Source organism: Camellia sinensis, chromosome 15 (genome assembly GCF_055761805.1).
Source record: "Camellia sinensis isolate YWXY chromosome 15, ASM5576180v1, whole genome shotgun sequence".
In the NCBI taxonomy this organism is placed as follows: Eukaryota; Viridiplantae; Streptophyta; class Magnoliopsida; order Ericales; family Theaceae; genus Camellia; species Camellia sinensis.
Window position 1 is genome coordinate 83,047,269 of NC_138975.1, and position 17,863 is coordinate 83,065,131.

General features: G+C 36.7%; 1 protein-coding gene across 1 annotated transcript; it reads left to right on the top strand.

Annotated features, from left to right (window-relative positions):
* The first annotated feature begins 12,297 nt into the window (after nt 1-12,297).
* LOC114306860 (uncharacterized) lies at nt 12,298-14,618 on the top strand. Its single transcript, XM_028252187.2, has one exon. The coding sequence runs from the start codon at nt 12,494-12,496 to the stop codon at nt 14,297-14,299; it is 1,806 nt and encodes a 601-aa protein (XP_028107988.2). The 5' UTR covers nt 12,298-12,493; the 3' UTR covers nt 14,300-14,618.
* Nucleotides 14,619-17,863: the final 3,245 nt, after the last annotated feature.

Here is a 17,863-nt window from a genome sequence, read left to right on the forward strand (position 1 = left end):
CGTCACATACCAAGAAAAACCATTTGCAAACTAAACCAAAACAACGGAGTTAGGATCGTCACATACCAGAAGGGCCGACTGGGCAACTAATGCTATTGCTACCATGTCCGGTTTCGCCCGAAAGGTTGCCTTGTCTGCCGGCAATGAGACTGAGGCAGCAACGCCACAGTTGGATCTTTCAAGGCCGACGCTTTAGAGGAGATCGGCATGTTCTTTATCTTTGGTTGAACAACAAAAGGAGCAACCACATCCGACTCCTTTAAGCGTGGCCGTTTGTCAACGAGGTTCTCCTCAGAGCCAGCCTCGCTTTCGGTGGTACGTTTTTCTCCTCGATTTTCTGGAATCGTTCGTTCTTCTGGAATCTGCCATTTGGCTTCCTTCTCCGTCTCAGCCACAACAACTTGAGCCGTTTCTTCTACAATAATAGGTTCAGAAGATTCAGTCGAGGCAGGTCCACAATGGGTGGCCTCTGCTTTCTATCGGGCGGCCATGCGTTCGGCGTTTGTCTTTCAAGCCAATTATGTAAGACTTTCCCCGGCCATACCCTCAGAATAAGCACCGGGAAGGTCTCCCAAGTTTGGAAAAATATCTTCGAAAGAGACGTCCCCTCGGCCTGAAGTGGACGGAGAGTCAGACGAGTTGAGTCCGGCTTCCTCAAAGGCCGAGTTAAGAGCTTCGTCAACCTATGCTGCCAATTGGTTCGGGTCCTCGGCGATTGGTTCGGCCGCTTCTTCGTCTACGTGTTCCGAATCAGATGTTTCTAAGCCAATCAGTCTTAAGTTTTTGAAGCTGGAGAAGATAAGGGTTGTAAGATAGTCGTCGCCTCTCGCGATTGGAATGTTATCTGCCGCCAAAAATGTTGTGTAAGTCGGCTCGTACCGCAGGAGAATATGGGCTGCCTTCCTTTGTTTATGAAGGTTTGAACGGCTGACGAACTATAACGCAGTTTTAATTTTGGCAAGCACAGCCTCATCATCTGAAACCAACACTCTCTTCAAGTCGCGGCCTACATAAACAAAGCGATTAGATGTATATATAGCCGAATACAGATATGGAAATAATAGAAACAAAAGTGATCTAATTGGCTACCTGGTTCACCTTTTCGCCTTGGCACGGGGTCTAGGCGATCTTCACCCTCGCTGAATTCCCAATTGCCTCGGACAACGACCATCACATCATCGACACGCTTGCCAGAGCTGGCGAGCATAGTCACCAAGTGATGGTCGGTATCCTTGGCTCTAAGAAAGTAGCGTCCTAGCCGGCCAGTAGATTTGACTAGGACATAACAATGCTGAACGGCGGGTATACCTAAATTAATCCTAAGACACCGGTTTAGTTCTAAAAAAAAATTCACGTTGGGCTGGGAAGGGATTAGACCCCAGTATCGAAGAACGGCCCTCAAAAATGGGTGAAGAGGAAAGCGGACTCCGCCCTCAGCAATTGACAGGAGAGGAAAGACGATTTTGCTCTCATCATCCCTCTCCATATCAGTGGTGTTATCTGTCAAAAGTGACAGATGGACGTCATCGGGGATGGAAAAATGGTGTCGAAAGCCGGAGATTCGATCCGCTGAAAGGAGGTCCTTCAGATGTTTTGCCATCATAGCCAGCCCAAGGACTGTGGAAAACTAAAAGCAAAAAAGGAAGTGGGACCGGAAGTGAAGGATGAGAAAACTTACAGGAGACGAAGGGGAAAATGAGAAACAAAGAGTTGTAGAAGCCGCAGAGTGAAGGAGTTTCACTAGGAGGCAAACCAAATATTTTTGACTATTCAAAACATACATTCGAAGAGACAATTTTAAATCGGATTAAATGGAGGCAGTGTACGAAGGGGCGGGAAATCGTTATAATGACCAAAAAGCGTGTGTGCGTCCTGACATGCATTGGGAAGATGATTAACTGCCGAATTTTTGACTTTCCGGGCTCGAACCCAAACACGCCGACTAACTGATGCTAGTGGGGTGTTTGGGGGCCAATTGTGGGAGCCGAATTTCGCCAGATCAATAGGGACGAATCGACAAGTTCAGTTTGGGACACAACATTTATTCGGCATTGATACTAGTCAATTGAAGAGCCGAATAAAATAATCGGCATTCCAACAAGTAGAACAAGTGTCGAGTAGAAGCACACGTAAAGGAGCGAGGATGGGCCAGGCCCTAAGGCCCAAAGAGAATAATATAAATACAGGATCATCAGTCAAGGAAAGGTATGTGAGAACCATTACTGTCACGCCCTCAAACCCGCCCCTAAAAGTTTGGGCATGACCCGATCGAAAATGAACATTTAACCTGTTGTATATAACATATGGGGCCTTATCGGAAGCACATAATATGAACATAATGATACATATAAACTCCATTGAGCTACTTCGACATGCCAGGATCTCATACATCATATGCATCATAGTAGATAGGTAAAGTCCAAACTATACAACTACATATATAGTCTCAGCCCTATAATTGGGCACATACAAAAACCATTGAAGTTTTATATATTCAACCTTGGGTGGACAATCAAAAGTAAGCCAACATCTTAACAGATTTTACTAAATAAATGTTCTCATGCAGTGCCTAGACCCACAAAGGTTGACAAAGGAAACGGGTGTCATGGCTAGGACTGACCACCTGGTTGGTTACCTATAGAAACAGACATAACACAGAGTGAGCCAGGCTCAGTGAATAATAGTACATAAACGATGCAATGCTCAACTTGAATTATAATACATATCAATGCATACATAACTTAGGTTAATTTAGTTTCAAAACGGCCTTAGGCCCAGTCTTGGAACATAATGGCTTGAAACATAATATCTTGGAACATAATGGTTTTAAGCTTTTGAACAGAGTGGCATAAAGCCTTTGAATATAGTAGCATTAAACTTGTAAACGTGTTGGCATATAGCCCTTGAATATATAGCATGAAGCCCTTAAACATGATGGCATATAGCCCTTGTACATATGGCATGAAGCCCGTAAATATGATGGCATATAGCCCTTGTACATATGGCATGAAGCCCGTAAACATGATGGCATATAGCCCTTGTACATATTTGTATGAATTCAAGAGGTGTCTCACACGGATTCTAGTGGTGACTCACATTGTAGCACTTAGTTCCGTGTAGCACTTTGTTTCATATCATAACAACTTATATGGAATGGCCATAGGCCTCATAACTTTCACATATGTATGGACTCAAGAGGTGGCTCGTACGGATTCTAGAGGTAGCTCGCACTGCAGCACTTAGTTCCGTACAGCACTTTGCTCCATACCAGAAACATAGGATGGCCTTTGGCCTAATAGATCATACAGAATGGCCATAGGCCCATATTGGCTTTAAGCCTAGTTCATATATGAATGGATTCAAGAGGTGTCTCACACGGACTCTAGAGGTGGCTCACAACATAGCACTTAGTTCCAAGTAGCACTTTGTTCCATCCCAGGAATTAATAGATTTTACAGACCAAACCATACATATCATGTCATACCATAAACGAAAACAAATTCATACATATGCATTCTGCTTGATTCATAAATAGCAATCCGAATTCACACTTGACTATGCTTGGCATTTCGATAGCGCTAGCAAATCAATATAACACATTCTTGTTAGTTCTATAAAGGGGTGCCCCGGTACTGAGAACTTGTAACATACTTGAATTTGTAATATACATGAACTTGTAACATAAACATACTTAAACTTGTAACAGACGTAAACTTGTAACATACGTGACCCACTATATTATTACCCCTGGGTAAGGGCCTTGTGCTACAGATGCCTTGAATACCTTTATCTAAATGGACAATCATTCAGTGATTCAAAACGTACATGTTAGAATATAAGGTATTTCTTGTCATATCACGTTATTATTGTATGCTTAACAAAGACAGAATAATTCACATTTCCATGAGGGTCACGCACTAATGTTAAACTTTTGTACTTATGTCGTGGTTTCTGAATAACTTCCAATTCACATGAATACACATAGCCTTCCAATTATTCTGATTCTTCGAAGGTGTCTACACTTAATAACCTATAATTGATTGGCCTGTGGCCTATGAACAACAAAACAGTAGGCTCTCATCTTTACTCAAAATCGGTTTTTCAAGAATGAACATAATTCCTTTTTATTCATTAAGAAATGGCGTAGTTCACTAGCACTATTAATCAGTAGCATATAGAAGCATACCCTTTGTTTAATCGTTCATATGTGTTAACATAGTTGACTTAAGTCTAACAGGGCATTCCTAATAATTATTAACAAAAGGTAAGCACATTGTACGGATTGATGATATCAGAGATACGTGAATACCATGGTTCCATAGTGCTTATACGTACCCTTGGTTCGTCATGAATCACTATAGCTATCTTGCAAATAACATTAGTATTCTTTATCAACAGTAAATAAAATGTACTGCGGAATAATGCCTTTAGATTTTCCAATCAACATATTGTTAACATAATTACTTGCAAGGTACAGAATGTTAACATTAACAATCATTAACGATAATTGAACGTACGACTACCGTACTACTACTCACAGTGCTACAACGAAGTGCTTGTCCCTCCTGGAATGTGCCCTGTACACATACATAACTTAGACATTAGTTCTTGTTCTTTCTTAATTCATTTCCTGCATCATTTCACTTCGAACGAATTTATAGGCATCTTAGGAACTTCAAATTTGAATTTCAAAAATACCAAAGGGTTAAGCACGCAAAACAGAGCGAACGGATTTTTGCAGTTTGGGCTGCACGTGCGGCGATTCTGGTAGAAAGCAGTTCGAAAATTCAGCAAAAATCCAATTTTTGGTACTCTTTTTCAAGGCTCAAAATAGGTTCTTTAATGGTTAGAATATGGTTCAAAAACATGTAAATAGACATCATAACATATATCAATCTCAACATAACTTGGATCTTTGATCTTTAAAACTTATGAACATGACCCAATTCCACCATGCTTCCAATTCCTTACACATACATACATATAAGCAACCATATATCCATATAGATGGGTTCAAGTTTGATAATTGAGGAAATAAGATGAATTCTCACTAGACAATTCCACACAATTCCAAATCAATTCAATACAAAAGAAAATAACTTAATTCAGCACTTAACTCAAGAATATAGAGGAATTTCTTCTTTATTCAATGAGAGGGTCAATTAGAAATGGGTAGACATACCTTGAGTCAAATTCCCTACAATCCTCCTACAATCCTCTAGCTTTCCCCAATTTTTCCTTGAAGAACTATGCTTCTCCTCTCTAACCCTTCTCTTTTCTCTCTCTCTTAGGATATTTTTGCATAAAGCTCCAAGTCAATTATTTGGGATAACATAGATATATATATATATAGTGGAATAAGACAAAACTTAATCGTTTTAATCATCCCAAATCAAATTTTCACAAAAATGCCTATTATGACTTAAAAATTATGCTGATCTCACATATAAGGTCAATTTCAGATTATTAAGCTCTTAAGGCTTTCAATTCTAGATCCAAACATTTTAATTGTGACAGATATGATGTCTTATTAAACTGATATGAATCTATAATCATAAGGTTCACTTCATTAAACTTAATTCCATGTGCAATGTCACAATAAGCATATAAATACACATAATGAGGGACAGAAAATATACCGGAAACACATGCAAGGATTGGGTTATTACAATTATGCCTAACTTAAAATACAAGTAATCCAGAGAGTAGAGACTGACTTGCCCGTCGGAGTGCTAATTCCGGCACCCCCGACCAGAGTGTTTATTCCTTTTCAGGTGACTAGCTGAGGATCACGAGCGCCCCCCAGGATCCGATGAGTATTTCCAAACCATATCACCACAATAAACCAGTTTTATAAATCTGTTTTGAGATTATAAGTGCTAAATCTCCTATTGTATTTAATACATGATTTTGTAGTTATTATATATCTATACATATATTTTGCATTCCATATTTATTATTTTCTTGTCGACTCATGTAGATCTTATATTAATACCTTGTTAAGATCTGTCAAAAGGATAACTTTGCTATCTAAGTTGATTGGACTTTGAAGGGGAGGCTATATTGACTACTCCGACCTTTCTGGGATCTTACTTGGTTATTAACCAAATGACTCATTAGTGATATTTCCTACACTTGTAACCTTAGATAAACCATGTATTTATTTGTTAATATATTCCTCAATGTTCCCTATTTTTGAGGCGTCACAGTAGAAGCCAATCTTTGGATTGTGCAAGATGGGGTGCTATCATTTAATGACATTCCCCTATTATATCTAATTCCTGAATTTTCTTGATTGTGATAGACTGGTCCTTAACTTAGGGGGTGTTTGGGAAGGATGTTTTTTGGTTTTTTTTTTTTCACTAAAAGACAAATTGGTTACAAAACCAAAAAAAAAAAAAAAAAAAAAAAAAAATCCAAACAAAATATCACATCAAACCCCATAATCATTTCAGTTTTTCTCTCACAAACATCACATCCAGCTACAAAAAAACCTAATTATCTTCCCAAATACAAAAAAAAAAAATTTCTCCAATAATATCTTACAACTAAAAAAACCTACAAAAAAACTCACTTCCCAAACACCCACTTAGTTTTCATTGTTTAAGGTTTCTTATTTCCCCTTAAAAAAATTAAATCGCGACTCTTTGTTAGTCAAAGCAAGTCGGTGTGCGATGCATGCCTTTGACTAAAAAAAGGCACGGCGCCCACACCATCATCTCCAATATTTTGTGTTCTATAAGCTATAGTAAATTCAAGGTGCTTAGCATATTTTGCACAAAATGCATACACTGCTTGCTTTGAGCTAAAACATATTCCCTTCTTAGGTTCCTCAACTTCCTCACTCTCATTTAATGAAGAATTATTTGAATCAATGTCCATTGTTGTTGTTTCAAGCTTGAAGCTGAAACAGAAATTCAAGTAACCACTATGGAATCAAGACCCAGTGCTCATGCATCACTGTTTAACATTAAAACAATAGACACAAACCCTGCATATGCAAAATAGATTTATACATATTTGAACAGACCCTGCACCTGCAAAAATCATATTGAAAATCCAATCCCTTTCTAGATGATATTTTTCTGTTCTAAATTTGCTTCATATGAATAAGACAAGATTAATTATACAAAGAATAGTGGACTGGTGGAGACAAAAAAAAATCCCAAGAGTGTTATGGGTCTCCTAGCAATTTGGGTTTAAACAATGTTTAAACAATTTACGCGAAGCAGGTTGTGCATATTTACAGTTTCTAGGGAAGGCCAGCAGGCTGTGCATACTTTGCCTAGGTTTGGTAAACATATTAAGACTAAATAAGCACATAAGGAAAAAAAAAAAAAAAGCCACAAAATCACAAAATGACAAAACACTTGACTTTTGATGCAAAATTACCAAATTGACCCATATACATACAAAAAGTCAAAAAAGCATCATTTCCATGTGGAGGCTAATTTTGTCATTCCAATGCAAAAAAAGCTAAAAAAGCCAAACAGGAAAACCAAACGAACAAAAATATCCTAAGCTAAAAAAAGTCAAAAAAGCCAAAAAGTCAAGTTTGTCAAACGACACCTTTGGAGCACCTTCAACTAAGGCTAGAAATTAACCAAACAATCACGAATGCTTTTGCTCGGCTTATAAGTTGGCTTCTTCACTCAACAGACAACCCAAACTTGAGCACGATCTTTAAGCTGACTTCATTAATATCATGTGTCGAAATTAATTGATTTTTTAACATCATTTTTTTTTTCCTTTTCTGAATCTTAATCATTCTTGATGTAGCTCGATTTACATTCACAAAATTGGGATTTAAATTCATTATAACCTTTTCAATTTCACAACTATGTTTGTGAACAATAATACTTATTGAAGGAGTTTAATTGATGTACTTATTAACTGAACATTATTCATCTAACTGGAAAATTTTGAAGCACTACTCATCACAAGTGAACCAATAAGAACTACAACAAACATAAAAATAAACAACAAAACAAAAAAAACAAAGCTCGACAACAAATCTGAAGCAATACTCAACGCAAGTGAGCCCAACAACAAAACAATAAATAAATAAAATTCATTATGCGAATCGTAAAAACCATATACCACCAATTAAAAACACAAAATCCATATCCCACAAACCAAATCAAACAACATGTTTCTAATCGATTAAAATCAGTAAAGGATGAAGGGATTTTCAAAACATACAGAATGACAGACATATTGAGATCAAGAGAGATAATCGACCTGATAGACATGAATCCCCAAATGATCGAGGTACATGGGGCAATCGAGCACATCAATCTTTTTGAAGAAACTGAAAGAAATCCTCAAAGAAGAGTGATTGAGAGAGAGAGAGAAATCCTCAAAGAAGAGTGAGTTATGGGGAGAGAGAAATCCTCAAAAAAGAGTGATTTGAGGGGAGAGAGAGAGAGAGAGAGAGAGAGAGAGAGAGAGAGAGAGAGTGGTGGTCAGTGATCATTGTCAGTGGTGGACGGTGGTCATCGGTGAGAGAGAGAAAGATATTCGGCGGTCGGTAAGAGAGATAGCGAGGTTGATGAGAGAGGTTTCTACTATTGAGCGTTTGATTTTTTGATTTAGTGGGCATTTGTTTTGTTAGCGCGTGAAGCCCACATTGTTTTAGGGCAATTGAGGCAAACATTGCCCCAAGCTCTTCCACCTCATTTAGGCAATTCAAGGAGGAGTGAATTCGGTGGACGTAGTGGTACTTAGACCATCTCCAACGTTGCACCAGATGCGGCATCAGATTTGAATTTGATGAAAAAAGTCACTTTTTCTGTCTCCAATGGTTACATCAGAGTGATATCAAACTGAGAATGAATCAAATATTTCATCAAACTGAGGACGTGCCTGAGATTTTACCAGTTCACTATTTGTTAACGTTAGAGTGGGCCCACCGGTCAACCGGCCAGACGTCCAGCCGGTTGACCCACCAAACGTCCAGCTGGTTGGCCCACCGGTCGACCGGCTTATGCAAAAATTAGCCTGCGAACTAGTTCAAATGGTTCAAATTACTGGTTCAAATGGTTTAAACAAAAAATTGATCGGTCAACCGGTCGACCCACCAGATGTCCCCTTTCCTTTTGATACACACTACAGTAGCCATAACCATTGGAGCCACGTGTATCAAATCAAGAAAATCAACTTTTTTTTACTCAGATTTGGTAAAAATTTTGCTAAACTGTTGGAGATGCTCTTATTATCTTTTGGGTAAATTATCAATATGTCATAATAATTGGATTTAATTCTCATCAAGTCATACTAAAACTAAGTCCTAATAAAATCCTCACTAAAATTAATTTTTGTGGCGATTTATTGCATGTCATTAAAAATTGACAATTAGTGACCTTTTTTTATACGATTTTTTATAAATTGTCACTAAAACTTACAATTAGCAACATTTTCTGTGACAAAATTTTCAAACTATCGCTGAAAGTTAAAAATTACTGAATCTTTTTGTGACGATTTTTTTAAACTGTTGCTAAAACTTATAATTAGTGACATTTTTTGTGACAAAATTTTCAAACTATCGCTGAAAATTAACAATTAGTGATGTTTTTTAATAATGTCTGATGGAAACATGCCATTAATTATCACATGATCAATTAGATAATAAATCCATCTATTAGGACCAATATGTTAGTCTCCTTTATCATTTTACCGCCTCTCAGGCCTCCCAACTGATTTTACCATAAAAGCCAATGATAGACAATAACTCTTCTCCAAGCACAATTTACAACTTTCATTATATTGTGCTCTCCAAAGAGCCATTCTTCTCAAAATCTTACTCAAGGGGTATTGAGTTTTCCCTCACTTTCCACTCGATTCTTTGGTCTTAAGAATGTTGGTTCTAAGAATGGGTGTTGCTCTTCTTTGACTCTTACAACCTAACCTGAGAACAGATAGTTAATGCGTTGCACTTGTTGCACTTATTGAGCAAGGTTCTATGGCCAGTCCATGACCTTTGGGGGTTGGTTTTCACCATTATCAACGTGGATAAATGGTATCTTATTCGATAATATAAATTGAAATAAAAAACTTTAAGAATTAAATAGATACAACTAATAATTTGACAATATTTATTTATACTTTGTTTGGTCAATTGGTAAGAAAGTAATTACAAGTATAAAAATTATTATATAAAATTGACTACTAACCTAACAATAAGTAGAAAGTTAACAATTAGGAAGCCTAACAATTATCACTAGCCTAAAATAAACAATTACATACAGCTCGGAGAAATAAACATTATGAATATCGAATTGTGTTATAGGAAATGAACCTGTAACCTCAAATCAGTAAGTGGTCCTACATAGCTACTAGTCAAAGTTCCTAAAACCACAATACTTGATAAATATATCTCAATAGAGAAAAAAATTATTACGTGATTCTAAAATAAATTTTTTTAGCGTCTCAAATTGTGTTTTATTGATTGAGATAATAAAATTTATTATTTTGTATTGACTTTCGAAAATGAAAAGATAAGCAGCAAAATATGAATAGTTTAAAAATATTTGAAATATGATACATAGTTATAACATTCAGATAAAGAGAAAAAACAAAAGGCACCCCATCTAACACCACCAAACAACCACTCATTAAAATGACCCACCCACCCACCCACCCAATTATTACAGTCATGGATCACACTCAACGAAGCGAAGAAACGTTGGTTTCTCTTAGTTTTGAAATTCATTTTAGAAGATGAAATTTTGAAAATAATTTTAAAAATTTAAAATTTATTTGATTATAAATTTTAAAATTATATATTTTGAAGGTAGTTTCTAAAAATTTTACAAATTGATAACTTGTTTAGTTAGGAGTTTTTTTTTTTTTTTTTTTTTTTTTTTTTTTGGTCTTGGGGTCAAAATTTTTTACAATATTATTATAGTCAATTTTGTTTACTTTCTCTTACATATATAGTTAATTTTATTTTTATTTTTATCGTTATAAATTTTTATTTTTATTTTGTTTACTTCTTTTACATATGTAATCTAAATGTACTTTGTAAATATAATCTATAAGGCAAAGTTTCATATGTATATATTAGTTTGTAAAAACGTTTTTAAAATTTTTAAATTGTTTTTCTGACTTATATTTACTCAATATACATATATTTAAAAAGTTTGATATTTAAAATTTTTTGGATTGCTCATATATATCTAAAACATAACAAATTATTTGACTAATACTTAAAGAAATTTAGGAAAAAATTTTAAATTTACTTTTCTTTGTACTATAGATCAATCAATTATTTTTTCTCTCTACTCTCTTTCTAAAAAAATAATTTTTTGATTGTGTTGATTTGGAGATATTATCTCAATTATTTTTTGATTGTGTTGATTGTACTGTTTTGTGTTTTGAAATATTATTTCAAAAATAATTTTTTAAAAAAGATTTAGAAAATTTAATTTTTTTTTGATTATATATTTGAAAATAGTTTTAAAGTTTGTGTTGATTTGATAGTTTTTTATAATTGAACCGATGAGTATGAAAGAAAAAATAAAATAAAATTTATTTAATTACAAATTTTGAATACTTTTTTTTTAAAAATAAATGAGTTGAATATAAGATATAAAAATGTAAAATCAATTAAAATTTTTGGGTATGTTTGATTTGGTTGTGAGAGAGTAGTTTTTAAAAGGGTCCAGCTTGTTTCAAGTTGAGATCAAGACTGGACCCGTCCAGTTCGGCCCGTGAGGCCCATTTTTGGGGTCCATTTGATAATCCGAATCGTTCAATATGTAGAACTCGTCGAGTACTACATGTCTGTAAAAAATCACGTTGATCGGATATCAATAGCTATGTGATCAAATCCGTTTTGTATAAAAAAATGGACAGTGAAACAATTAATGGTTGATAAAAACTGTTTTGTTCACATAACTATCGATATCCGATCAACGTGATTTTTTGCAGACATATAGTACTCGACGAGTTCTACACATTGAACAGTTCAGATTATCAAAACGGGACCCGTGGTGGACTAAAGTCACTGCCTTTTTAAAAATCGTTTTGAAGAGAGAGTTTATAAATTTTTTAATTTATTTGGTTGTGTATTTTGAAAGTAGTTTCCAAGTTTGAAAGTTTGAAATAATTTAATATTTTATTATAATTGAGTAAATATGTATGAAAAAAAAAAATAATTAAAAAAGAGAGAAGATAGAAAAAAAATAATTAATTAATATATAAAAGAGAAAAAATTATTTTAAAAAAATTACAAACCAAATAACTATTTTAAATTTTTTTCCTCAAAATCGCTCTACAAAACCAAACCAACATTGCTTTTATTTTGGACTGTCAAATTTTGACTCGAAGTAAACCACAAGAGTCATGTTTCGGTGCTTTCATTTTTTCCTTCTTCCAGCCGGCATACTCTGAGCGCAAAATCTAACTACTTGTAATAATAAATTAAAAAAATAATAATAAGAAAAAAAAAAAAAGAAGCCATAATCCAAACCCAAGCACACCGCCGCCGGAAATGACGGAAGAAGAGAAGTCAATCCAAGAAGAGCTCACACTCCTAGTCCTACTGGCCGACCGCCTCATCAAATCTGCCAAAGAAGCCGAATCCTCGAAGTCCGACTGCGCCGATCTCGCCAAGCAAGCCGACCTCCTCTCCCTTAAGCTCCGATCCGCCGTCCGCCTCACCACGACGACCACCACCGCGACGACCACCACCGCCCAGTCGTCTCTCTACGAGCGCCCCGTCCGCCGTATCGCCACCGACGTCTCCAAAACCCTGGAACGTGCCCTAACCCTAGTCCGCAAGTGCAGGCGGAGTGGCGTTCTCCGGCAGGTGTTCGCCATCACCACCAGTACCGACTTCCGCAAGGTCTCCAGCCTCCTGGAATCATCCATCGCCGACGTCAGCTGGCTCCTCTCCATCTTGGACTCGGCCGAAGGCGGCGGCAGCCTCTCCCTCCCACCCATCGCCAGCAACGACCCCATCCTGGCCATGCTCTGGTCCTCCATCGCCTCCGTCCAAATGGGTCGCCTCCTCCGCGACCGCCTCGACGCCGCCAACAACCTGGCCTCCCTCGCCCGCGACAACGATCGCAACAAGAAGATGATAGTTGAAGAAGGTGGAGTTGTACCCTTGCTCAAGCTGTTGAAAGAAGGAGCTTCCCCTGATGCTCAAATGGCCGCCTCCACTGCTCTTTTCCACTTGGTTAATGATAAGGACGGGGTCCGATCCATCGCCCGCGAGCTGGCTGTACCCTTAATTGTTAAGGTTCTGGCCGATTCGCCCATCAGAGTTCAGGTTTTGGTGGCCAATTTGGTGGCCAAGATGGCCGAGATTGACCCGGAGGTTCAGGAGGAGTTTGGGAGACAAAATGCTACTAGGCCTTTGGTGACATTGTTGTCTATGGATACAGTGTTGGATGATCCTAAGCTTCTTCAGTCAAGTAAGACTAGTATACATTCTCTAGTTGAGATAAATAAGGAGTTAGCTAGAAACCCATTTAGCCACCAGTCGAATTCTGATGGTAGCAGTAGGGGAGGGCACCATAAGAAGGACAAGGATGGGGAGGTTGAGTTACCTGAGTTGAAACTTGCTCTCAAGATTAATTGTGCAAAGGCTTTGTGGAAACTCTCAAGGGGGAGCTTATTGAATAGCAGGAAGATAACTGAAACCAAAGGGCTGCTTTGTTTGGCGAAGATCATTGACAAAGAACGAGGGGAATTGCAGAGTAATTGCTTGATGACAGTGATGGAATTAGTTGCGGTAGCAGAGTCTAATTCTGACCTTAGACGTGCAGCTTTCAAGCCCAACTCTCCGGCTGCAAAAGCAGTTTTGGAGCAGCTTCTCATTGTTGTAAACGAAGAAACCAGTCCGGGGCTATTAATTCCTGCCATTAAATCTGTTGGGTCTTTGGCTCGAACATTCCCTGCAAAGGAAAGTCGAATAATTGGTCCGTTGGTCACCCAACTTGGCCATAGGAATGCAGATGTGGCAACTGAAGCCGTGATTGCCCTTAGTAAATTCGTGTCTCCAGACAATTTTAATTGCGTGGAGCACTCGAAGGCGATTATTGACTTTAATGGTGTCCCACGGCTAATGAATCTGCTCCGGGCCAATGGTCGGGATCAAGTGCATGAACTTGTATTGCTATGCTACCTTGCCTTGCATGTTGGTAACAGCAAGGCTCTTGAACAGGCTAGAGTACTGAATGTTCTCGAGGGGGCAGCTCGTTCTGTGGTGGCTCAACATCCTGATTTGAGAGAATTGTTTGTCAAGGCCGTAAACCATCTCTCTCTATTAGGCTGGAGTTCATACCCATAGACAGGCTTTTGCACCATATATGCCATGGCTTGAGTAGCCTAAAACAGTTTATTTTGATGGATGTGTCTTGCAACTCCAATGTCCACGGCACAGGTTGTTACATTGTACACACAATGAAACCAAAGGCGCATGGCATGGAAAATGGTTTGTTCATATTGCCAATTCATCATTCTAGTAAATGTGTTGATATTATTAGCGAAGATGAGTTGATGGATGGAAAATGTGTTGATGTGTTCTCTGTGATGTTAACGAAATACCAACTTGTCTCCTTGTATCAAAGGTCCTTTTTGCATGGATTAATGTCATTTTATTGCTACAACCTATAAGGAAGTAACAAAGTGACAAGTGCGTTGGAAAAAATGATTTTTGGGACTTTAATTTAATATTAAAGTGTGGTGACTTTAATTAAATATTAAAGTGGGTCCTAACCATTTTTTGTGTTGGGTCCAAGTGAGCCAAAAACTATTGGGTTTTGAATAAGAAATTGTCAAGAAATTGCTTCATGATGTTAGATTCATGAATAAGATTTTAAAGAGTATTTAAATCTTTTTTCTTGGCTAAAGGGTGTGAATCCTCTGGGCATCCATATTTTTTATTTTGTGGAAAGGGGCTATGGATGCTTGGTGTTTTAATGACTAGCCTTAAAGGCTGGAGGCTTTTCTTCTCTCCCCTATACATATATAAATTGAGACTCTCCTGTCAAGTTTCAATACAGAAATTTTTGCTTCCATTTTACAAGTCAATTTGTTTAATAGTTCCTATTGTGAGAGAGTGCTGCCATTGTTTTGTTCGCTAAGCTAGACAGATAGTGCTTCTGCCGTAGCTGGTTTTGACCGTCGTATTCTGGGAGTAGCTGGTTTTGACCGTCGTATTCTGGGAGACAGACGCCGGGTTTCCTCAATCACTCGACCCGTGAGGCGGCGAAATCTGTTTTAAGGAAACTGTTTCCATGCAGGCTTCGGTTTTGTCTCTTTACACCTTATTGTTTTTTGTGTATTTCTGTTGAAATTTAGTTGTAATTATCAGCATATGTTCTTGGTATATAATTTGTTTTCTTCATAAATCTATTTATTTAATTTCACAATTTTGAACAACAAAGTGATCCTGAGTTAGCGGCATTGTTGTTGGAATTGCAGTTTGGTATATATATATATATATATATATATTTATGTGTATATCTTTGCCAACTGATTTGCATGGGCAGCTTACACTTTGGGCCGCACGGTGTTGTTCTTGTTAATTGGTGAGCGATCAAGAAATTTTGGAGTAAAAACCTGGCTTGGCATTTTCAAACCGCTTATCTACTTTTGAGACAGTAGTAAAAAGATTTCCAATCTCAAACCTATTATTTTTTAAATGATAGTGGAGTGAGAACTAACTATTGCTAAGTGTTTTCGCATTCATTGTGATGCACAAATTAACTGCTTACTTAAATGTTTAATTTAAAGTGCATGCTTAAATGTTTAGTTTTAAATGTTTTCAATAGTCTTATTATTTCTTAGGAGTAATGCTGTTAATTTTAATTGGCTGATATAGCATGTCTTCCAGTCTATTCATTTGTACGATTTACATTTTGATTGGCTGATATTGCCTTTCTGTCACTCTCTGCTCCTCACTGAATCTCAACCAAAGACACCGTGAGCACTCTCCTCTATCCCAGTCGTCACCTTCGCAGATGCTCTGACCTTGCTTTCAAAAACCCCTAATTTGTTTTTGGTGTTATGAGATTCGAGGTCTAGGCATTGAGTGTTCAAAGCTATTGTTGGTTTTTCTACGAATCGATGCTGATACAATCAAGGGTGTAACTCCGCAACGGTAAGAATCTTCAGTAATAATCTCCAGCAAAGGGACGACGACGAAAGGTTCGATCTTGGTTGGATTTTGTTTCTCAGATATATTATATTGCCACTACTTTCTCATGCCCAAGAACAATTGGAACAAATAACATATTGAATCTTTTTCTTCAGTGTTTGACCTCATTTTTATGGGTCTTCCGGAAAAACTCAGAAGTGCCACTTGCATTTCACTTTAGTTTGTTATTTTAATCAACATACTTCTGTGGGGGCTTAGCACCCAGTCTCATTCTAATCTTTTTCCTCTCTGGAAAACATAACAAGATCTAACATTAATGGTATGTGAGTACCTTTTTGATGATTTTTTTAATTGAATTTAGATTTTGTTTGCTTTGATAGAAGATTTTATGCTTTAATTTTTATTCGTGACACTTTGTTCATATGATAAAGAGCTTTCATTGTTGATGAATGGAATAATTGATTAGACATTTTTTTTTTTTTATAAAAAAGGTAAAGAATTTTCATGATTTAATCACATGTCACATTGTTTCTAGCAAGTTTTGTGTGCAGAGATTGTAGTTTTCAGCAGCTAATGTTAGTATGTTACCTTTAGGTTAGACTAACCTACAAGAATTACATGATTGCTCTTTAATATTTTGTTGTGTTTAAATTTTTGGGTTTCAAATCAATGGGGCTACCCCAATTGTCTAGAAGAACTCCTGTGTCTCCCTGCCTCTGTGTGGTGGTTGTTTGGGAAGTGCTAAATAAGTATAATTTTTAATTTTTTACGAAAAGATGTGGAGAAAAATATTGAAATGATGTGACTCAGAAAAGATAAAAAGATAAAAAAGTGTGCTAATACAACACTTCCCAAACAACATATATTGGGACTTTTCTCTCCCATTTTGAGAGTTTCTTTGTATTAAATATATGCTGTCTTTTATTTTCGTCATTATGATTGTAATTCGTTGTGTTTCAAAGTTGATGTACTTTGAGTACGGAATTTTAAAGTTTTAGAATTTAAAATCTGTTAGTAATGGGCGCCCATGTGGCATGACCATTTGAATTTGAATTTGAATCTTATCCAAATAGGTTTTGAAATTGAATTCAAACCTATTTAGGATAACCACTCTGGACACAGATATTATCTCCATTAACTCTGGACACATATATTATCTCCATTAACTGATATGGATAGATAATAATAACATATTATATATCTGGTATATGGGTTATGGGTAATTATGAGAGAAACAACGTATGATCTGAGTTTTACCCATATACTGACTCTCTTCCAAAAACAACGATCAAGTCATTTGCACTGTGATTTGTGTGGGTGATATTCATTCTGTAATATCACTTCACTGCTGGGTTGGTTTATCAGATTCTGGAAGCACGTGATTTACCCACGAGGTTCTATCATCTAAAGGTATGATTTAAATATTTTTCCGCTGCATTCTTTATACTTTGATTTACATTGGTATCAGAGCCATAAATATGGATATTTTCGTGCTTATTTTTATGCATTAAAATATGTGTATATTTTTTTATATAAATATATATACATGTATATGCATGAATATTAATGGAGGAGGAAGATGAAGTGCACGATTTTTTACATTTTAACTCCATTAGATTGAGAGAGTAATATACCTCTTTTTTATGTTATTTAAATATCATTTTTAATGCCATAAATGTTTTTATTGTGAAAAATGGAGTCCGATAGTACAAAAATCGGACCAGAAAACACCCGGGAAGGCGGCGCGTGTGA

Bases quoted from the DNA above. Each gene is read 5' to 3' on its own strand.
- LOC114306860 (XM_028252187.2), top strand. From the start codon at position 12,494: ATGACGGAAGAAGAGAAGTCAATCCAAGAAGAGCTCACACTCCTAGTC.